Genomic DNA, 24061 nt, shown 5'->3' on the forward strand with positions numbered 1-24061 from the left:
AGATGCAACAGAGACAAACGGGGAAACGGGACGAGTTTCCTTCCTAAGGTTTCGATTCTCATATCGGCCGGAACTTTCAAAATAAAACTTTCAGTTCCTCGAATTCCAGGACATAAGTGAGATCATAAAGAGGTTTTTCCGGCAATGACAACAAAATAAAAAGGCACCCTTTGCGGCAGTCTCATATTTCCATGTTGTTAACTCAGTTTCTCTACACAAGTCTTATTGATTCGTTATTATATTTATTGGGTGGCACACTTTTATTTTTTTAGTTGTAGGCTACTCATTACTCTAACCAGTTTCGGAGTTAAAAACACATTAAAACCAGTTTGTTTACAAAGAGTCATGGAGAAACCGCTAAAAACGTGACTTTAGCAACGCAGTTTACTGGATTTTGTTTGCTAAAAGCATCCCGCCGTGAAAAGCTAACTGGTGCTGACACGGTTAACATCTGGAACATCTGGATCTAACTTGCGGTCACGTGACCGCCGGGGAATTCGACACTGCGGAACCTGGAGTCGGTGGACAAACTCTGCTGGGAAGAAAATTGATCTAATCACCCCGAAACCTGAAGCTTGGACCATGACACAACTGTTCATACTCGCCCTGAGCTGGTGGATCCCAGGTATGACAGGACGAAAAGAGTTTGTACATGGAAATGAAGAAAAGAAAAGAAAAACACAGAGATGATTTGTGTCAGTGGTGCAGCCTCCTCACATTGTTATTGCATTTTTGGAAAATACTTTTGCTATTATATCACATGCTATTAAAGTCTCGTTTTACTTTACTATTTAATAACTTTTTCTAAATTAGTCTTAGTGTAAATAAACTTAAAAGTTGGTTAAAGCTGTCATTTTCTTGCAGGAGGCGGAAGGAATTTGTTGTAGTTGTTTTGTTTTTCTAAATCTTCCAAGCTGTCTTCCCACTCGCCCTCTGGCAACAATATGTTTGATGTTTATTTTGTCAAGGCTTTGAAATCCTGTGTATTGTAGAGGGATAATCTAATAGTGGGATAAGAAGTATAGAAGGGGAAGCCAGAAAAAAAAAAAAAAAAAGGAACCGAGCTGAGTCACAAAGGAAACTTGAAATCATAAACTGGCCAAGGCCACTTTCCTCGCTCCTCAAAGCAGTTAAAAAGTATCCACAGGAAATAAGTGTTCTGCTCTGCAGCAACTCTAAAAGTCCATCATCTCCTTTTTTATCAGCCTTCCTCTGCGGGGTGACGACGGAGAAGGAGTTTGCAGTCCTGGAGGGTCGCTCTCTCACCATCCCCTGCCACTACGAGCCCCAGTATGCCACCTACGTGAAGTACTGGTGTCAGGGCCGGACCAGGGAGTTCTGCAGCAGCCTGGCCCGCACCGACGACCCCCGCGTGGTCAACCCGGCCCAGGACAAAGTGAGCATCTTCGACGACCCCGTCCAGCTGGTGTTCACCGTGACCATGAACAACCTGAAGGAAGGGGACTCGGGCTGGTACATGTGCGGCGTGGAGATAGGCGGCCTGTGGAGCGCTGATGTTTCCACTTTCACAAACATTAAAGTCATTCACGGTGAGCAGTTATACACTCTCCGCCTGGAATCGCACTCGATTCAAATGTCAAGAATCGATTCGATTCCGATTATTAATATTCAGAATCGATTATCATGATTCGATTCAATCCGATTCGATATTGATTTGGCTTAGTGTTGTTTAAAATGTTTTTTGAGCTGTTGCCTGAATTATATGAAATATATAAAATAACTAGTGAAATAATAATTTCACAATAATTATTGTGAAATAACTAAGAAATAAATAACTCAAACTGGCCTTTCAATATCCATTTAAAGTGCAAAAAAGAAAGAAATTGCAACAGTTCATGCAGTAAACAAATCATTTTAGCGTATCTAATTTATTCTGTCACCACGCACACATATTGCCATGAAGCACCTGGCATTTTTCAGAAGTGTCATGACAAACTGTGTGTCCGACTAATAGGATTAAAGTTCACCTGGCGAAAATGATGGGGAAAAAAAAAAAAAAATCGATCTTTAGACATAAGAATCGATTTTTAGGAATTAATATGAGAATCGATTTAGAATCGGAAAATCTATTTTTTCAACACAGGCCTAAATCGCACATTGAAAGGCAATTAATGATTTGCACTGTGGTTTTTTGTGATCATTTCTGCAGGGATGTCAGTTGTGAACAGCAGAATATATGAAGATGAGGGAAGCACCGCCACAGTAGAATGCCACTACAGTGAGAGATACAGGCATTTGATTTTCCTTTTTTATCACATTATTATTATTATTATTATTATTATTATTATTATTATTGTGCCAGTGTTATTTATTTGTAAAAAAAAAAAAAAAAAGAAACTGTTAGAAAAAGCACTGATTACTCATCACAAAAACCTTAGACACCGCTGGACGGTTAGTGCTCACTCGCTCCCCTGTTCCCCTGCCAACAGAGAGAGTGAGAAGAAGTGGTGCCGGAGTGGAGACTGGAGATCGTGCCTGTCGACGGGGCCTGACGGGAGCTACGAGGACTCCTCCGTGGCCATCACAGATGACAGAACTAGGGCTTTCACTGTAACCTTAAAGAAGCTGGAGATGAGAGACACTGGCTGGTACTGGTGCTCTGCAGGGCAGCAGAAGATAACTGTGCACGTGGTGGTCGCACCAAAGCCCACGACAAGTAGGTGGATAAAGAACCCTTAAAACTATACATATATATATATATTTTAAATAAAATATTCCCACCTTAATTGGCATCTCCACCTATAAGATACATTAATTTCATTTCATTTAAAAACTTTGAAATTTTAGTTTGGTTCCTTCTTTAGGATATTTAACTGGCAAAGAGAAATGTCCTTTTATACACCACAATAAAATTATTGTTATTTTGATGGTCGGTTACATAAAAAAAAGAGGGGTTGTGGGTCAGAGTACCAGAAGCAAAGTACAAAATAATTTATTGTGTACAATTTCCTTATTTTTCTGAGCAAAAATGAATGTCTTTCATACTTTATAACCATAATATGCAGAACATAATTGCTAGCATTGAATTCAGTATAGCAACAAAGAAACAAACAATGGATTCATTGTTAATTCACAATTCAATGAGTGGTTGAAAAAAACTCTGCAAATGAAAATATTATATATTTATAATTAGCCAAAACCTTGCCAGGTTCAGCATTTTACTCATTTTATCAGGTAAAAAACTTTTTTTAATAAGAAAGACATTTTTATCAGGATGCAAAGATATTTTGCAAGATAATAAAATATCATCCAGTATACTTGTATATTCTTAGTAAAGACCAATCATAATGGATTACATAATTTATATGGTGCCATCCATCCATCCATCCATCCATCCATCCATCCATCCATCCATCCATCCATCCATCCATCCATCCATCCATCCATCCATCCATCCATCCATCCATCCATCCATCCATCCATCCATCCATCCAGTGACTTCCCTATTATAGTAATGGGGGAATAAAAACTGAAAACAAAACTTAGCTTCTGAAGCCCACCATCTAAATCAGCACTGTTTGTGTCCCTAATGTTGTTTAAGTCCTTGAAGAATTACAATTAATGAGTTCAAAAGAACTGCACATGAAAAACAGGCACGATGCTGTCATTTTTCCCTCATGAAGAATGATTGTTATGGTGAAGAATGACTGAAATTCTCCTTGAGTTAATCAGAGCTGGCCTGTCTTCCTTGGTATTGTGCTCACAAGTGTTGAAGTGCTCAAGAACATCAAATTCTGAGGACGTGCGCTCTTATCGATGCGGCCACACATGCTGATTAGTTAGTTAAGTGCATTTGATCGACAGCACCTGACCTCCATTTACTCACTTAACTCCTGCGGAAGCATCCAGGGTAGCCTCCTTGTTCACGCACTGCTTCTGAATTTCAGTTCAGTTTTTCACCAGTATTTGACGGCGCAGCATAATCTGTCATGTGTTAATGTCTTCTCAGGTTATTAATAACTTAATTATAAGTGCTAATCAAAGCAAACCAGAAACCATAGAAACAAAAGATGCTGTGTTTTATTTTTTTCATTTTTTTTTTTAACAACTGTAGTTGTTTGGCATCATATTAAGGTTTAATTAGGGCCCGAGCACTGAAAGTGCGAGGACCCTATTGTATCTGTGATGTTTATTATTATTATTATTATTATTATTATTCTCGCCGTAAATAAATTGCCTTTTTGGAGGCCTTAAAATGCTCAAAAACTCACCAAATTTTGCACACGCTTCCAGAGTCGCGTAAAATTACGTATTTTATGGGCGACAGGCATGGGTCCACAAGAATGGGCTCTATAGCGCCACCTATTTTATGTTTTTTGACGAGCCCCACAATATGGTTTGACTTACAGCAATGACCTTTATGTGTGTATTATATTAGACAAAGAGCTACAAAAAAGTCTTTTGGACCCATGGTCTAAGTTACACAGGAAGTCCGGCATTTTGAACAGAAAATGTCATTTTTCATGAATTCTGATCATTTCTAGGCCTCGTACTTTAACGAACTCCTCCTAGAGATTTTATCGAATTGGCTCACAACTTGGTTTGTACAATCTAGACACATGGCCGACGCTAAATTGCGAAGCTTTTAAGTTTCTGCCAGAGGGCGTGACCGTAGTCATTCGGCGAAGTTTGAGGTCATTTTTAAGCTTCGCCATCAAACATCAATTGGCTGTAATTCAGCAATACATGATTTGATGTGGCCGAAAACGTATGTGCATGATTGTAGGTTGAGCCTGAAGACATCTATGGTGGAATATTCAGGATCGGTTGTAGCGCCACCTGTTGGCACCAGGAATTGTCATGTCTTCTAGTTTGCATCTGTGCTCCAAACGAGATCAGTTTCTTGATCTCAAAGTTGGTGAGATAATAGGTAAGGCATTGACGATGACTGACAGAGAAAACTGTAAGTTTGTGTCAAAGGGCGTCGCTGTCAGAGGTTGTCAAATTTCGGTGTCTCGCCATGAACATAAAAGTTGTTGTAACTTAAACATAATTGGTCAGAATGAACCCAAATTCAATACATTTAATCGGGCTTGCATTCTGAACAAGTGGATATGACAATCTTGGATGAACTCCATAGCGCCACCTTTTGGTCAGGTATACATTTTTCATCAAATTATGTGCTTTAGTTGCTGTTTGGTTTATCCAATCTTAATGTAATTGACACATTTGATTGGCAGTAGGTTCCTTGTTGACCGTGTCGCGTATCGTGGTTATTTCTTGAAAGGAATTGGCATTTTTATGTCACTCTGTATTTCTGGAAAAATATGAATTAAAAATCAAAGATTTTGTGTAAGGAAAATCAAATGACAGTTTCAGATAGCTTACAACAGGACTAAAAAATCATACACTGGAACATATTATGTTCGGAGAACTTTGTCACTCTAAAAATTAAAAAAATGAACTAATAACGTAAAAAGCTATGTCTTTGTCAATAAATGTCATAGACATATGGGACTTCATAAGTATATTGTTTACTGTATTTTGAAAATGTCCTGTGATTTTGATAATCATTAGACGTGATTTTAAATGAATATTTATGTGTGATCAGACTGTGTCTCAGTCAGATCCAGCAGTGCTGCTGCAGCTGAGAAGACTGCTGCAGCAGCACTGGGAGGGGAGGGGAGGGGTTGAGCTCCCGCGGGGGGAAGGTGGGGGGATGAGTGCAGTTTGGAATGCGCGCGCAGCTCTTCGGGGGAGGGGGGGTGGGGCGCGGCCGCCATCTTGGACCGGGCGCCGATCGATGCGGCCGCCATCTTGGACAGGGCATTATTTGCGTCTTAGTGCATCATTTCTACTGAGCAAGGTTTCTCCCGGACTACAATCATTCATAACTCCCAGACTCTTTACCCGATTTCCACACAGTTTGGTTTGTACAAACGGCAGAGATGTAGTTATGATACAGGATGCTGTCACACGTTAAAAATACGTACATTTATTCTGAAAGACTTTGTATTATGCTCTTTTACAAAGACATATGGTTTTTGTATAAATTGTATAAGGAAATAAGTTTGATTGTTTATTTGAATTTATTTTAAGAGGAGAGGGGTGTATTGTTGTATTTATATATATATATATTTATTTATTTATTTAGTTGAGAGTGAGAGTGACCTCATGCAAATATCTGAGATTAATTCCAATATCTGCTCAACAAACCACTTGCTCAGAAGTTGTTGTCTGTGTTTTGAAATATGTATACACTGTTGACATTGGTTGTCGCTGTCTTGCCTGTCTCACTCACTGTTTTTTTTTTTGTTTGAGTCATTTTTCTTTCTTTTCTATTATTATCATAGCCTGTAATTCCTGTATATAATCGAATTGAATCAATGTATTTTACAATTAGCTGTGATGTACAATAATTGTCATTAAAACCGATAATATTCCTATTTGTTTTAATTGAAATGAGAGAAAAACATTTAATTTTATTAAAATAGAAAAATAATATTTATAGCTTATAGGCTATAAAAATAATGTTCATTAAAGCAGTATATAAATACCATGTTATAGCTATCTGTTTCTGGTTATTTTCATATAAAAGTACGTTTTTCAATGTTTATAATTATTCACAAGTATGCAGTGTTATAACTACATCTCTGACGTTCATAACAAACTAAACTGTTAGAAAATCTTTAAAGGGCGTTTTCTTGTTTTAACATATTTAACTATGGAGCCAAATCAGGGCCAAAAGTTTTGCTAATTTGAAAATAAAATTTGAACCTGAAATTTTTTTTTTACAGTTTCAGTTTTATTTTTTTCAGTATCAGATCTTTTTTTCAGTTTCAAATCTTTTTATTTCAGTTTCAAATCTTTTTTTCAGTTACAAATCTTTTTTTTTTTCAGTTTCACGTCTTTTTTTTTCAGTTTCACATCTTTTTTTTTCAGTTTCACTTCTTTTTTTTCAGTTACAAATTTTTTTTTCAGGTTCAGACTTTTGGCCCGGATCTGGCGTGGGGGGCGTGGCATCAACTGAGAGGGGCGTGGCATAATGAGTGACAGCAGAACAGAGAAGGCGGGGGACGTTCTTCAGTCACGTTGCCTTCAGGAAACGTAGGTTGCAGAAGTTATCAGTAGAAGTATGATTCAACACTGTATATACACCATATTCACGTGATTGGCAGTGGAAAAAACTGATATTAGTGACACATTTCTGTTTAAAAAGCTGTTTTAGACCGTACTTGGTAGTATGTGGAAGTGGGAAATGTCAAACTTTAAAGTGTGGCTGTTGAACTGTACAGTCTGACATAGTTTATTGCTTTTATACTGCGATTGGTGCCAAGTACGGTCTAAAACAGCTTTTTAAATAGAAAGTGTCACTAATATCAGTTTTTTCCACTGCCAATCACGTGAATATGGTGTATATACAGTGTTGAATCATACTTCTACTGATAACTTCTGCAACCTACGTTTCCTGAAGGCAACATGACTGAGTAACGTCCCCCGCCTTCTCTGTTCTGCTGTCACTCATGATGCCACGCCCCTCTCAGTTGATGCCACGCCCCTCTCAGTTGATGCCACGCCCCCCACGCCAGATCCGGGCCAAAAGTCTGAACCTGAAAAAAAAATTTGTAACTGAAAAAAAAAGAAGTGAAACTGAAAAAAAAAGATGTGAAACTGAAAAAAAAAGACGTGAAACTGAAAAAAAAAGATTTGTAACTGAAAAAAAGATTTGAAACTGAAATAAAAAGATTTGAAACTGAAAAAAAGATCTGATACTGAAAAAAATAAAACTGAAACTGTAAAAAAAAAATTTCAGGTTCAAATTTTATTTTCAAATTAGCAAAACTTTTGGCCCTGATTTGGCTCCATAGGTCTCCCCTCCGCCTGCCAACACAGAAAAGATGAAATCCCTATACACGAATCCGGCGACCGGTTTGTGTGCGCCGCCATCTTGCGGCGGCGCCATTGCTGCGGTGGCAGGTGTCAATCTGCCACCGCAGCGCTGTTATTGTAACCTGGCGCTACAGCATCATTATAGCTGGATTGATGATGTTAGACAGTGGCCTTCCATAAATAATGAAGGTATCTTAAATTAATGCTGATGTTAATTTATAAATAATGATTTGTTTGAGCGATAAGCAGGAAAGAATAGAGGAATAGGGAGATAAGGGAGTGTATGATTAAACACTGTAATATAGCTCTCTCCACCTCCTCTCCTTACGAGGCACGTCTGCACAATTAAATATTACCTGTTTATGTTTTGTTTAATTTTAGGTATCCAAGAATATTTTATTGATCGCCTGGCATCCGATGACGAAAAAAAACGCAATTACAGGTCTCTAATTGAAGGGCAGAACTATCTCAGCTCCGGATGATACATAATACATACATACATAACCCCAATCTGCAGATAAAACTAGTTTGTTGGGGAAAAAATGTTAACTCTATTTGTAGCTGCAGAAGAAAAAAATAATCTCACGAGGAAAAGAAAAATATTGCTCACGCCTCTTCAGCATAAAAAAAAAGAAAAGAGAAGTAAGAGTAATAAAAAAGATGTACTGTATGTTGTACTATTATACTAATTTATTGAAACACATGGCGAGTCAAACATTTACCAAAGCAGCTGCCAACACTAAACAAGGTAGTAAGACGGTGGTTCTGCAGAACTGCGGCAGTAAATCCTCATCGGAGCTCCATTCTTTAGTAGTGATTTCATGAACCCAAACCGTTAATAATCATTATTTTCTCCATATACCGCTCCCTGGCTTCCTTTTTTAAGGTATCCTGGTAAATTCCAGTTCCTTTCCAGCAGTTTAACATCTTTTTTTGCGTTCCGTCTGTTCACTTGGTGAAACAGAAAAGTAGTTTTTAAAGTCCATCCCTTCTTCATTCACTATCAAAACAAATGCACGTGACGGGACAGGAGTGTTCCGATGATACAAATACATTAAGAGAGCCTGGCAGGGAGCGGAGTAATAGATCCATACGTATATATGTCTATGGGCTGGAGCGGAGGAGCGCAGCCGCCACCGCAGTAATGGCGGCCCGCTCGACTTCCGGGTTTCGCCGGATTCGTCTATAAAAATCTGCAAGATCTGCTCGCCCCCACCCTTACAGAGTCCCCCAGTGTCACGTGGTTTCTGTGAGCCGTTCAGATTGGTGCATTTTCTTTACGTCACCAAAATGCACACCACCCCTCGGTCTCCTCCGCTGCTGAAACCACGCCCACCACCAGCTCTGCCGCTCGAGCTGCAGCCATTATTACAAGCAGGGGCTGTTTCCACAGCGAGGGAGAGTTAAAATGAGGTTTTGCCTCGACAAGGCGGTGCCGAGAGGGAGAGAAAAAAAAGGCGCTGGAGGAAGACACGGCCAAATGTCAAAAATTGGTTGATTTATTCAGCCCCCTCCACAGCAAAGATGCGTCCGCACGTAAGTTGCAGTTCACTTTCAGGCTACACAGTGTAAATATGCAGCCTATAAACCCTGGCCGTTAAATAAAAATAAGGATTGAGATTTTAAAATTATTGATTTATAAGACACTTTATTATAATCAGTACTCGAGTTGAGGGGGGATGAGGGGGATTTCCCCCCTGAAATAAAAACGGTCCAAATCATCCCCCCTGTAAAACTGCCATCCCCCCTTTCCATCCCTTATGTCATTTCATCAATTAATGTGGTTTTACTGCTATTTCAACATTTAGAGTCATCACCAGAAAAATAAAACCAGAAAAATAACTTATTTGACCATTTTCACCTATTTCAAGTAAATTTTCACTTGAAATAAGTAGAAAAATCTGCCAGTGGGACAAGATTTATCTTCTTATTACAAGCAAAAAAATCTTGTTCCACTGGCAGATTTTGGTACTTATTTAAAGTGAAAATCTACTTGAAACAGGGGAAAATTGTTGTTTTTTCCAGTGATGATTCTTGTTTTAAGTGTAATGAGATTTTTTTACTAAAATGAGACATTTTAACTAGAAATAAGACAAATATTCTTGTTAAGATTGTGAGTTTTTGCAGTGATCCATGTTACTGTGATTTGTGTATGCTCTGTTATCTTATGCGCCATCCTGAAATGTAGACTGGGCTGGAATAGATGATTTTTTTTATCTTGTTGAGTAATTCTTTCAATATTTTCCATAGATCATTTATTTATTTCTAATAAGGTGGTTGTATTTATTCCTATAATTTTTGTATGTAGCACAATTTAAAGGACTAGGACTTTGAAAATGCCTTTTATAAAGCTTGTTTTTCTTTAAAGCAGATTTCCTAAGTTCTATAGTAAACCATGGTTTGTTAAGGTTTTCAGAGCTTCCTTTATCTTTAGAAATAAGATAAAAGTTGTGTTTAGAATTGTACTGTGTGGCACGAAGCTTTCATCCAACCAGTGTGCTGTTAAACTTAAAAGTATTAACGTTTTACTACCTCCTCTCGAAACACTGAGCCAGGCCTGGTGAAAAATTAGATATTTAATGGTTTGCATTAATGGGCGGGACCTAATGGCTCAACAGCGCCCCCTAGAAAACTTTGTGCCTCAAGCCCCACAATACGGTTTGACGTACATGCACCAAAATCGGTACACACCTGTATCATGTCACAACTTAAAGAAAAGTCTCTTGGCGCCATGGCCGAAACCGAACAGGAAGTCGGCCATTTTGAACATTTTGAATTAATCGTGTAATTTTGGCGCAATTTATGCCATTTCTTCGGTCATTAATACGGCCCGAACGTAACGTGCACCCAGGTGTGTTATACATCAAAACGTGCGTCTCCATCCTCCGACACCACGCATTACTTTTCTCTTTCAAAAGTGTTACAGTGGCGATGCTAGACGGCAAAAAGCGTGCCCACCCTTCATCTGGTTGGTTCAGACAGAAAAAACTTTGCGCCTCAAGCCCCATAATACGGTTTGACGTACATGAACAAAAATCGGTACACACCTGTATCATGTCGCAACTTAAAGAAAAGCCAGGCCTGTCGATACATTTGATATTTCATGGTTTGCATTAATGGGCGTGGCCTAACGGCTCAACAGCGCCCCCTAGAATACTTTTCTCTGCCATAACTTTTGAAAGGTTTGACATAAAGAGTCGTGGGTGGTGTCATGGGACTCGGTATTGAGTCCTTGATCATAATTGGCGAAAATTAGCCCCGCCCCTTCTTCTGATTGGTTGTCCCTATTTCCTGCTATAACATTTGAATGTTTTGACATAGAGAGTCGTGGGTGGTGTCATGGGACTCTGTAATGAGTCCTTGAGCTTCATTGGCCTGAATTAGCCCCGCCCCTTCTTCTGATTGGTTGTCCCTTTTTTCTGCTATAACTTTTGGATGGTTTGACATAGAGAGTCGTGGGTGGTGTCATTTCTGATATGCTTATGGGGGGCGGTGGCCGTGAGTGCGAGGGCCCGTTCATCGCTGCTTGCAGCTTTAATTTATCATATATTTGAACTTCAACAGTGCGTTTTAATGATTCTCAGTATAATAGGTAATTCCAGACAAAGTGTGAAAACTGAAGGTTTAACCTGATAATAGCAGCAAATAAAAATGAGAAAAAATCATCTCCCTCCAGTGGTTGAGAGGATGGTGGACACTGAACTCAGCAGGTACTTCAACAGATGAATTATCAAAACAGTTCTCCAAGCTGTCTGGTTGAAAATAAAGAGAATCCTTAAAAACACAGATTTTAATAGTTTCAAACCAAATCTTCCGCATTCAGACTTACCACTTGAAACTTCTAAATGTGATAAAATTGTTCTGAGTGTGGTTATAAGTATAAAAATTCCGTCCACTTCTCTGATTGCAAGGTCACCATGGCATTTTTCAGCTGGGGAAATTAAATAACTAAAAAAAAAGCTGCTTTAAACCCCAGGTATGTTTTTCAGCTCTGTGTTTAACGTCTTCCTCGACAGCAGCTGTCTCTGTGACATCCCCACTCATGAGCCGTTCTCCCGCGTACCTGCCCCCACCTAAACCCATCACTAAGGACTCCTGGAAAGGTCACAGGTAAGCGTCGTCTCACGGTTGCAGTTCATGCTGTTTGTGTAAGTGGACGTGTGCGGCCTCCGCAGACCTGCTCTGCATCTGTGTTGCAGTCACATGATGGCGTCCGTGGCGGTGCTGTCCTCCGTCGTGGTCCTCGTGGGGGCGATCGTATTGGTCACCAGGTTGTGGCGGCTCCATCGTAAGGCCATCTGTCATTTCCTTGAGTTTCCATGATGCCAGGTTTCCTGTCACTATGATGCAGTAGGATAATTGCTACCGGTGCTTTAAATAGCCTCACTTCTCTTTTGTAGGGAAAGATCCTCTAAGAGAAGTTGATGACAGGAACTCTAAATTCACCGTAAGGCCCCATTACACTGAAGCGCTGTAGCTCTTGCTGTCAGGGAGCTCTCAAATGATTCTTCAGTAATTCTAACAGCCATTTTTTCTCCTGTCTTTTCAAAGCGCATTTCAGGGGATGCTGGCGACTTTCAAAGTGCCGCTGTCATTTTTCTTAACAAGGATTCCCAGGAGGTCCACATGTACTGAGATCCTTCTGCGGAGCGTTTCCTCAAGTCTTTGCAACTGAATGTATTTTTTTTAATTGTGTGTTAATCTACTGCACAGAACATGCAGGTCTTTTTCTTGAGTCCTTTTGTATCATGTACCAGACACCTGTGTTTTGACTTGCTGCTTTGGAGAAAAACAGCCCAGATACTGTACGTTGCAGAGCTCAGAAATAAACTAATTCAAAATGTAATTTTCCCCCAGAAAGTACAGGAGAGGTGAATACCTCCTCAATAACGTTTTACCCTATATCATGCACACGGTGGTCAATAATTACAGTGTTGTTTATCTGTTTCCAGTTTTAGATCAATAAAAATGCTCCACAGACATTTCAGCCATGACTCATTCTTCCCTCAGATTCATATTTATTTTTGATGATTAGATAGGGACAGTGTTTGCTATTGTTAGAGAAAGTATAAAGCTCTGATTAATCTGGACATTAAGGAACTAAAAGTTAAAACTGAGAAATAAAGAAAAAGATCCAGAGAAATAAATCCAGAAATAATATTCACCGCAAGATGTCTTTTGAAGTCTGTGGAACTAACATGAAAAAACATGATTTTATTTTTATTATTGTTTGCAGTTATAGATTCATGGAGTTTTTTGTTGTTTGTTTCAAATTTCGTCTCAAAATAAAAAGGCTAATTAACACCTTTAAACACGAACAAAGAAATCTCGCTGCAATTAAAAGCAGATAATGTGAGCGTGAGGTGTTTTTACTTGGAGGTGGGAAGGAACGACTGAGAATAGATTAGGAGTTTACAAATGAACTCTGAAAGGAACAGCTCTGCATTTCATGCTTGATCTGGCTGTTCTCACACCGAGACACAAACAACGTGTCCGACTTGTAAACTGAACGGGCTAATGAGACCCCAAAGCGCCCGTGGAGCCAAGACTCCACCACATGCTGAATGAGTTCACATCAGAAACACTCAACTCAGAATCAATATTCTTTGGTGTCGTATACATATATCTTAGATTTGAATAAAAAATGTTCTTGTGAGTCATAATGTTAGACATCTAAGGTGGGTCCTGATTTGAGTCCCAGCTGGGTTCTTCCTGTTCCTCCAGTTGCCTAATAGGCTTTCTCCAGGTATTTCTGCTGCTTCCCACGGGTCAAAAACATCAAATTTAGGTTGGTTGGTTGGTGATCCTACATTGTTTGTAGGAGTGGGTGTGAGCGTGCATGTTTAGTGTCTCAGTGTGGACCTGCCAAGGCTGTGCTCTGCAGCCGGGACAGGCTCCACTGAGGATTCCTGCAAATGCCAAGTTCTTTAGCTAGCTACCCCATTTGAGACATATTTTCTGATCTATTTTAAGTATTCGGTGAGACCTGTCCAAGCTGCAGCCTTCCCTTTCGCCCCAAAGAAAGCTGGCCGGGCTCCAGCAGACATCCACAAACTTTGAATAGGAAAGAACCGATATACATAATGGATGGATGAAAGTATTCTGTGAACTAATCCGACCTGATTCGGTGGCGTTTTGAAATAGTGTTTCCCAACTCCGGACTTCCCCTGCAAAATAAGTTTGTAGTTTTAATAAGTAAAAAATGTGATAAACCAAAAATGAACGGCTTGGATTTGGAGTTTCATTTCATTTCCGTTTTGATTGTCTTCACCAGCTTTTATGACTGACATGAAGACATGAAGACAATTTATAATGTCACGGTCATAGTTATGAGACACAATTAGTCCCCACAGGGAGAAAATGCCATGTTATTTTACAGAATTTAAATGGAGTATTCGGAGTAATATATGAGGGAAAATAAAACAGAATAAAAAAATCATGCTTTTTGCTCGTTTATTCATGTAAATTACAAAATATTAGTGATAATTCCAAAGAAATGATTGCGATTTGCCTGCTTGACTTTGCGCAAAGTTGCAATCACACTTCTGTCTGTGTGTGTACGTGTGTTTTATAATTCACCGTGGAAGAGTCGCTCATGAGTTAAGTCTCTTTTGCCGTTTGGTCTCCTCGCTGTTAGAAAGGACTCCATCATTAATAGTAATGAGTTTCAGGCTGAATGAGTTCTGCCACTAGATGGAGGTCAACGCTGATTGAAATGTGTTCACCCTGTGATGTATAGTCGCGGACTGTGTCTGTTCATGCACACAAAAAATGTGCCTTTGTTATTTTGACCAAACAGTACTCACAGCGAGAGAGAGAAGGAAGCTGCTGCCTCTCCTTCTAGACCTCTTCACAGAAAATACATCCATCCTACATGCTCATATTCATAGGGTTTGTGTGTTTTTCTGTGTCATTTCTGAAAACAATCTCATTTTCTTTTATGTCTGCTTGCGTTTGAAATTGTATTCCTGCAACCCTTTGCTCGAGTGTTTCCTATTTGTGGGTGTATAAAATCGATAAATCTGTCCTCACCTTGTGCAGAGCTGCTGCAGATAATAAGGCATCAGTTTGAAATGTCGAAGACCGGACTGAAGGATAAGACTTCTCTGCTCTGCAGCTACTGGCGCAAAGGCCAGGCGCTGGACAGGCAAATGTATTCAACAATAAATGTGGCACTATTCTTGTCTGAGAGAGCCCAAGTGGATGGGAGGATTAGGATGCATCTCAATAAGGATAAAAATAATCCGCTGACTATTAGACGAAAGCTTGGAGCACGCCGCTTTCCACAGGCCCAATGAAAAGAAAATATATATTTTTGCAAGGGCACTGTTTAGACATACCAGGCTTTAAAAACACAGTGCATTCATTTTTTTTCTTACTGTAAGCCACAATTTCACAGTGAATGGATTTATATATGTACCAGAATCCTAGTTATGTACGATCCTTTCTATCTGCTCCTGGATAGGCCTTTATCTGGGTTTTGTGAAACTTCTGTGTTTCTACAGAAGTCGGATATCCTGGCACTTAAACAGCTTATCCAGGTTTTCCTAACATCTTCTGCTGGTAAACATCATAGCAGCTGCTGATGAGGAAATAAGAAACATCTGTGTAAACACCTGGATGCTCACGTGATCATGTGAGCAGGGGACAAAGAACCAGGTGTCTTATGTGAAAACATTTCCAGAATCTGGAAAAAGCCTCAAACCAGAGATAGTGTAAATCCATTGTGAGGCAGCGCTGAGGGAGAGGAATAAATCCCCTGTGTGTTTCTATAGTAACAGCACATTAAAAACCAAAGCAAAAAAAGAAGGAAAAAATAAAAACAGTCCCTTGGTGGACGACCCTTTTCAAACACAAGCTTGACCAAAGTGATACGGCTGGAAATGAAGGTTCCAGGCGAGTCCTGCTGCGATGCCTCAGATCTCCGTTCCCCTCCTTGCAGCTTCAGACCAGATTTCACACTCTGCTCCTTCACGCTTTTCATTTATACCTAAAGCAGCCGTTTACGAGAATCAACTGGACAGCAAAACACGAAGAGAAGCTTCGATTTTTCTTGTCCTTTATCTTTAAAACCTGTGCAGCCTTTAATGTCGTATTAAAAATAAATTAATATCCAAAGCGGTTTGATTGCAGAGAACAATGGAGAACCATTTTAGACTTAGTTGCCCTTTAAACGGCAGAATGAAGACCACGGACATTGTCAGTGCAGCGGTGCTCTGGATAAGGGAAACACATCATTTTATCTGACAGAGAAATGGTAGGTGTTTTAAATATGTGTTGCAAGGTGAAGCCTATGAATTGGTTTGCTCAGTTTTGCTTCTCCACTTTTATTCTTACATTCTGAAGTGGTTTCTGCTTCCTTTTCTTTACTGCCTGCATTATTTTGCTCTCATTTTCAGAAGCACACTTTTGTAGATTCCATTAAGTGTCTCCATTCATGGTTTGACACAAAAGGAGGAACACACTCCAAACACATGGGGACCTCACATTGACCCCCGAAGAAAGCTGTAATGAGCTTTAGTAAATGTCTACACGTTAACAGCTTTTTACAGAGATAGAAGAAATATTGTAAATTGGAGAGATCATATTTTCAGTCTTGCAGGGACTTTGAGAGACTTAATGTACATTATGCATTAAGCTTATGGTCCTTAATGCAAAAAAGTATCAGTCTGAATTGTGAAAAGACATTAAAATATATATTTCAGTTGTTTGGACCGCAACGGTTATGATGGCATGGTCGATCCTTGAGCTCGGAGAGTAGACAGAATAAAATCTGGATGGAAAGTCAATGAAATTTTGTTAATTGATATATTCATCTTTTAAAGAGAGCAGCGTTTTATCGAAGCTCCCCTGGACCGGCATTTAGATTATTTTTTTCTTTGCCAAATTATAATAAAACAATCTTTTAGGGCTCCACGTAGAACAAAAGTTTTCCAATTAACTCTAATTGCACGTTTTGCAAGAACAGGAGGTTGTTTATTGTGTTAATATAACTGCAGAAGGTGTTTCAGATTGTAAATCCTTCACAAGCACAAAGAAGAAAAAGCACAATAGAAATGGCATCATCTTTGTTTATTCATACCCCAGTGCCCACACATATTGGAGCCACAAATGTTTAACTGTAACGTTAAGAGCTACCGAGGTGATTTCCCTTTGGTGAAAATTAATTAGTGTTTTTGCACAATTCCATAGCATTCTTTTGCAAACAATAATAATGTTATCAACATTTATTTCAAATCCTTTAGACTGAGAATCGGGGCAAATTGGTTTTGTGTGATAGCTGCTTCCTCTGAAACATGCAACTCCCGGAAGAAATTAGCCATTTTGGGCCATTTACTTGTGAGGCTGTGCCATAGTTCAGATCCGTGGACGATGACGATTGTGATTTTAAATGTCACTGCCAGCGTGGAGCGACATTCTGACGATGTGGTCTAACTGGGTCAAGGAGCATTGCGCTCTCATTATCTGCAGGAAAGGCATGGCGATAGCGCTGGCCGCTGAGAGCAGAGCCATTGTGAATATGATGTTGACTATTTCTGCTTTCAGGAAAAACATTGAAAACTGCTGAATGAGAATGATTGAAATTCCATTTCATTCTATGACTGGAAGCTTCACATTTCAACTCTTGATTTGAGTGCGTGTTTTCGTCTGCCTCTTCATTGAATTCCTCCACACTAAAATGTGTGCAGAATGGATTGCTTTAAAGGGAAAACATATTTTGGCAAAACCTTTTACTAAACATTAGAAATACCGAGCAATAACTTTATTCCATCAGCCTGAGACTCTGAGAGTCTGACATTAAAGCAGCACTATGTAACTTTTCCACCTTAATTTAATATTTCATCATCATCATTGTGATGGTACATCAACTTCCAACAGGTTTAATGAACCTCTGTCATGGTGTGAGGGGTCTGTATCGCCTTCACTGGCACTATGTAACTTTGAGGAGCATGGTAGGAACCCTGCAACACTAAAAAACTACAAATCTTTATGGCTTTGACTGCTTTACGGCATACGTCACTTCCCCCTCCTTCCCGATTCGTAGTCGAGATGAAAATGGGCGGGGCGTGGAGCGCAGAGCTCAGCAGAAGCTGGTATCATGGCCGAAGCAGCGAAAAAACTGGAGAAAATAAAAGTTTCATCGGAGGAGGCGAAAAAAAGAAAGCGGGAGAGTAACAAGCTAAATGCCCGGACAAAAAAAAAAAAATGCCCAGACAAGAATAAACATTGGCCCAGCATTCACTCGCTGGCGTGAGCTGAAAGACGAGGAGGGATGTCCGACAAGAGAGACAGAATTGTTATGATACAAATGTAAGTTTGGGGGCGGCAGTAGCTCAGGTGGTAGAGCGGGTCGTCCAATGATCCGAAGGTCGGCGGTTCGAATCCCGCTCCATCCCAGTTACTGTCGTAGTGTCCTTGTGCAAGACACCTTACCCAGTTTGCCCCGTGTGAATGTGTATGAATGTTTGGCGGTGGTCGGAGGGGCCGTTTGGCGCGGAATGGCAGCCACGCTTCTGTCAGTCTGCCCCAAGGCAGCTGTGGCTACAAACGTAGCTTACCACCACCAGTGAGAATGTGTATGAATGGTCTAAGTGTAGCACTTTGAGATTCATTGAATGGAAAGTGCATTAAATGCATTATTATTATTAAATGTAAAGTTCTATGTTCAATAAGAATCAAAATTAGAATGTTTTCACATACAGGGGATTGATCTTAGGTTCTAGTATTTTTCCTGAGAACTGTAAAATTTTACAGGGCTGATCTGCAAAATATAAGGAATGGGCATTTAGTTATTTACAGATTATAAAGTATTTTTTTTTATTTTGTCAGTAAGTATGTTTGACTACTAATTTATGATGAAGTCCCTCTAAAAAACGTTTGTAGTTTGGGGCGCATTATCTGGCTGAAACAGCACAGGGGGGCGGGGGAGACTTCACTAATAAAACCAAATTGAACTTAGTGATTTTCAACATCATCATATTATATTGTTTAGCCAAAAACACATACATTACCTCTTCGCTATCCATCCTGCAAACGACCGCTGAAAACAGAAGAGTAGTTTTGAAAGTCCGTCCCATCTTATTTCATTATCAAAACAAATGCACGCGACGGGGACGGGAGTTTTCCGGCAGTACGCGCTGATGCTCATGCATGGGAAATGTAGTGTTCTTTCTGGTAAAGCACTACCGCTTTTGTTGTAAGGAGCCGCCAAACTCAACAAAAGCTGAAAGTTACATTGTGCTGCTTTAACAACTTCTATCTAAAGAATGAAGAGTACAGAATATCAGATCCCTCCTGTTACTTATTTGCATATAAAAACATTTCAGCTTAAGATAAATGACTCATTTGCTGAAGGCTGCGGTTAAAATCTTTCTGCACTGCAGTCTGAACAATTTTTTTTCAATTTAATATGAATGTGTAGTTATAAAATGTAGCAAAATATATTGAGTCTTGAAGGATAATTACTCTCCCATGCCAACAAAACAAACAGATCTACACATAAGCGCAGGAATCAATATCTCTTTCAGGCTTTTGTTTTACCATTTGCAAATGATCCAGCAAATCCTTGTTGACCCGCTGGCACATATGGGTGTATTATTAAGATGACTACTGCAATTTAGAGGATGATGGTTTCTATGAGTCTTATGTTGCTGCCCGGGTAATTTTGAGTACTACTCTCACTCCACCGGGAGCTGATGGAGCTCTGGAGTTCTCCTGTTTTACTCTGCAGACTTTTGTGCTTCTTCTAAAACCGCTGTGAGGAGAACTATTAGATTGTTCTGACAGGTGTGTTTACACTTACCTGCATGGCATTGCTTTGTGCCTTTATCTGTTGTCAGCTGCGGTTTAGATTGTTTGCAAGTCCACAGTCGTGTGATTTGCTGGTGTCGATTGACACAAGCTGCAGCAATGCTAATGTCAGAGTTAGATTGGACAACAATCAGTTGCTCATCTTTTTATGGGACATTTAAAAATATTTTTACTATGTTTTTACTGTGTACTTTTGGGTGTCTAAATTGACAAACAATCCATCACCATGACTGATGCTTCGGGGTGTCCCCTGCTGATGACTGTATAAGAAACAAAACAGATTTCTTCCCAGTGGCGTCCCTAGGCTAAAACATTCGGGGCTAAAGCCCCGGATGTTTTTTAATTAGCCCCGAATATGAATTAAAAAAAAAAAAAAAAAATTTTTTTTTTTTTTTTTTTTTTTTTTTTTTTTTGTGTGTTTAGGTTAATCTACGGTCCTCTTATGTTGATGCTTAGATAAAACAGTGGACAGATTTGAGTAACAATTCAATTAACAATTATTATTTATTTATTTATTTTTCAAGCCACTTCTTTGGCTTTGGCGCACAAGTGGTTAACACCTCCAGGTCCCACGACGCATGTCGTGAGTCAAAACAGCAGGCAGCAGGCAGAAAGCTGTTCAGATGACTTGTATTCGGTAAAAAAAAAAAAAAAAAAATGGCAAAATAAATGAAAAACTGTGAACAACCGAATTCCGTAGGCTATTCGGTACTCAGTATTCAGCCAAGTCTTTACATTTTATTCGGCTTCAGGTTCGGCCTCCAATTTTCATTTCGGTGCGTGCATCCCTAGTTTTTTCGGTGGGAAAGGGGGATTCTGGCCATTGTAGAAGTTTAAGATATAATTATCTTCATTTCAAGATTTATTCATGCATGAAGAATTACCCATGATGATGAATGCGTGTTATTATGTTATCAAAATGCATAATTCTTTGCAAAAATTCAGATTTTTTGTGTGTATTCTTGCATTGATAAAAGATGTGATTATGGAGCTTTGAGACCACCAGAATGCACCATTTTGAGTCTATTTTTCAAAATTTTTCCGGGGGGGCATGCCCCCGGACCCCCCTACAGGGTTCTCCTCTCGTACACGTCGAGAATTTTCCTATGTCTTTTAAGACAAGCCATTCTGATGCCTGATACTGTCAGTCTTATTTCATTTATCATGTGTTTGTGGGGAACTGTGTTAATAAACATCTTAACGAGCACCCCTGTATCTTTTCTATAGACGCACAACACAGAGCAGAGCAGTGAGATTTGAGATTGGTATAGTATGAAAAGAAAAAAGATATAGCACTAACACTTTTCCTGAAAAAGCTGCACACATTTTGATATATATAAGTAAATGAGAAAGGCAAGTGTGGAGTGAAAGTAAAAAGTTACAAACAAGAAATGAACAAAGACAGTAGGTGTAGAGTCAGAATTAATGCAGAGACCTAATTGTACGTGATAAATCAATGTCTCTATGTCCAAAATTTTCGGGCGCGCGCTCTAAGCGCGCACATCATAAAACTTTTCAGGGCTAAGCCCCAGATGTGTCACAATCCTAGAGACGCCCCTGTTTCTTCCTCTTAGGTACACAGAAAGCCAGGCGTTCGGACGCAGCCCCACCTTATGTGAGATTTCAGCCTGCACTAAGTTGTTTAGCCACAATGTGATTGGATAATGCTTGTGATAATGCTTGTGACTTTTCAATGTACAAATATACAATTTCAAATGGACCCACAATTCAGTTTGGTAAAACTTGAGTCTCAGGTTTCAAAAAAGACAAAAGAAAGAGGCAAGGTACAGATGAAATGTAAACTGGCTCCCAGTAGATATTAACAAAGAAAAGTCAAGATATGGTTGTAATGGGAGCTTTTATAGTATATATATATATATATATATATATATATATATATATATATATATATATATATATATATATATATATATTCAATTCAATTCAATTCAATTCAATTTTATTTATATAGCGTCTAATACAACAGATGTTGTCTCTAGACGCTTTCCAGAGATCCAGAACATGAACATAAACATAAACATAAACCCCCGAGCAATTATTATATAAACAATGGCAGGTAAAAACTCCCATAGTGGGAGAAAAACCTTAAGCCAAACAGTGGCAAGGAAAAACTCCCCTTTAGGAGGGAAGAAACCTTGAGCAGGACCAGGCTCATAAGGGGGGACCCTCCTGCCGAAGGCCAGACTGGGGGGGTCAGGGACGTCAGCAGCACACAGCAGGCAGGTGGAAGCAGCAGCGGGATGACCAGAGGTGGGGGGGGGTGCAGGCAGGCGGAAGCAGCAACAGCAGACATCCACGTAGGCAGGTGGAAGCAGCAACGGGATGACCGGGGATGGGGGGGAGGGCCGGGAACACAGGCCAGAACGCAGCTCCCGAGGCTCCAGCCTGCAAACATGCACAAAAGAGAAAAAAAAAAGAAAAAAAAAAAAAAAGAGAAAAAAGGGGGGCCGGCACAAGAAACTACAGGAACGATGGACAAAAATGATATATATATATATATATATATATATATATATATATATATATATATATATATATATATATATATATATATATATATACATATATTATATATATATATATATATATATATATATATATATATATATATATATATATATATATATATATATATATATATATATATATATATATAAACATTGCATGTATTGGATGCTGTCATTTTCCTTTAAAACCATTTTGCAGTTTAATATTAATGCACCTACCGACTGGACTTTATATGCACTGCATTTTGTTATTTTCCTATAAAACATCAAATTCTCTACTTTAATATTAATGCATCTCTAGAATGATTAAAGGGTGCTCTATAAAATAGAAAACAAACTCTTGTTGTCTTAGGTTTTCAAGTCTATACAAATTAGACTTAGTGCTTTCAGTCTAAAAGCTCATGCTCCATCAAAAGAGGTGTAATTCTTCTGTAGTGGAAATTTGTTATTTATTATTTACTCTGCTTATAATTTTATTTCAGGCTGAATTGTTTTGAATGTCATCACTTTCACATGGTATACAAGTGTATAGAAAAGTCCGCCTTTGTGTGTTGTCTAAGAATCTTTTATTAATGTCTCGTGTTGTGTTGGGGGTCAACATGGACCTGTGTCGTGCAGGAAAAAGGCAACATTCCTGTTCAGCGCATTAGCAGTCACTTTTAGCAGTTATCAGAAGCACTGCCAAGGTCTGCAATCTCATTCAGCCGCTCACATTTCACAGTATGACATCCATCTGCTGCAGGGTGATGGGAAGGGAGCAGCCACCGTGACGGTGAGGTATGAAGGACACACCGGTGCAGGAGTATCATTTACATCAAGGTCACAAAGGCAACTCCGGCTCTCCACTGTATACTTGTCTCAGCACTGTAAACAACAGCATTTATGAAACCTGCAGATGAAACAAGTGTTTTTAATTCACCTTTTTGACCATCTCGACTTGAGCCTCTCAATCATGAAGGCGCTAACTATGACATTTGCAAAACATCTTTTCTACTATAAAGAGGAAAACAGAAAGAAAGATCAGAGTAGGAACATCCGCTTCCACATCTTGGGCACCACTTACCCTCATATACCCTGTATTTGCTGTATCCCAGAAGAGAGTTGCACAATGCTTCATAAGCAGTTTCAAGAACTCCACGACAGACGGAGTTGTATAAAAATCACAGCTGCTGTGAAGTGTGCAGCAAAGACCTGGTTTAAAAGGGAGCTGTTGTACTTGATCTTATTGGAACTGTGATTAAAGGATGTCAGATATTTCATTGAGATTTCAGGAAATGGTGTCAGCTCTTTAAAGATTATTAGTTTTTGCCTTTAACAGCTATTAAAGGAGACATATTGCCCCCTTTAAGATCCACTTTTTTCCTTTTTAAAAATAAAAATAAATAAATAATGACATGCCATTAGCTGTGTACTAGAGTAGTCAAGTGGACTTTGTGTGCAGTGTACAGTCGAGCAGTCCATTTGCATTGTTCTCTTTCTTTTTTCCCCCTTTTTCCAGTGTGAGAGTGACTGCATTTGCTGCTCTTTTATGGATTGTGACTCGTGCATTTGTGCATATGCGGGTTATCAAAGTGCTGGCTCCACTTGTGGCGTGTCTCCTCTGGTCAACACCATCTCGAGATGTGTCCCGCTCTGCCACTCCTGCAGAGCCGCAAGCAGAGCTGTTGAGTTACAAGTCTTTCTTTACAGCACACGCTCTGTGCGTGACGGAGAAGAAAGAGGATGTGGGTCCTGCTTGGTTGACGAGGCTAATTTTACATCATTTAATGGGGATAGGGGGTGAGATAATAGCTTGCAATTTTAAGTTATAAAAGGATGATTTAAGAGGAATTGAAAATATTAAATGCTGAGTGCATTACAAAGGTTAGAAA

The 24061-nt window shown here is 39.3% G+C and overlaps 1 protein-coding gene across 2 annotated transcripts; it reads left to right on the plus strand.

Annotated features, from left to right (window-relative positions):
- The first annotated feature begins 246 nt into the window (after window positions 1-246).
- On the plus strand, window positions 247-12827 carry pigr (polymeric immunoglobulin receptor). 2 transcript variants are annotated; one of them, XM_061731247.1, is made up of 8 exons: window positions 247-625; window positions 1206-1550; window positions 2171-2252; window positions 2451-2677; window positions 11868-11961; window positions 12051-12139; window positions 12252-12298; window positions 12403-12827. In XM_061731247.1, exons 1-8 carry the CDS (start codon window positions 583-585, stop codon window positions 12484-12486), a joined length of 1011 nt encoding a protein of 336 aa, XP_061587231.1. In that variant the 5' UTR covers window positions 247-582; the 3' UTR covers window positions 12487-12827. The 2 variants fall into 2 exon arrangements, with proteins under 2 accessions (XP_061587231.1, XP_061587232.1); XM_061731248.1 differs by having other exon boundaries at window positions 248-625; window positions 11871-11961.
- The last annotated feature ends 11234 nt before the right edge of the window (window positions 12828-24061 follow it).

Source organism: Cololabis saira, chromosome 10, assembly GCF_033807715.1.
Source record: "Cololabis saira isolate AMF1-May2022 chromosome 10, fColSai1.1, whole genome shotgun sequence".
Classification (NCBI taxonomy): Eukaryota; Metazoa; Chordata; class Actinopteri; order Beloniformes; family Belonidae; genus Cololabis; species Cololabis saira.

Bases quoted from the DNA above. Each gene is read 5' to 3' on its own strand.
- pigr (XM_061731247.1), top strand. From the start codon at position 583: ATGACACAACTGTTCATACTCGCCCTGAGCTGGTGGATCCCAG. The intron at 11,962-12,050 runs GTAAGCGTCGTC...TCTGTGTTGCAG, and splicing joins GACTCCTGGAAAGGTCACAG to TCACATGATGGCGTCCGTGG. The intron at 12,140-12,251 runs GTAAGGCCATCT...TCTCTTTTGTAG, and splicing joins CAGGTTGTGGCGGCTCCATC to GGAAAGATCCTCTAAGAGAA.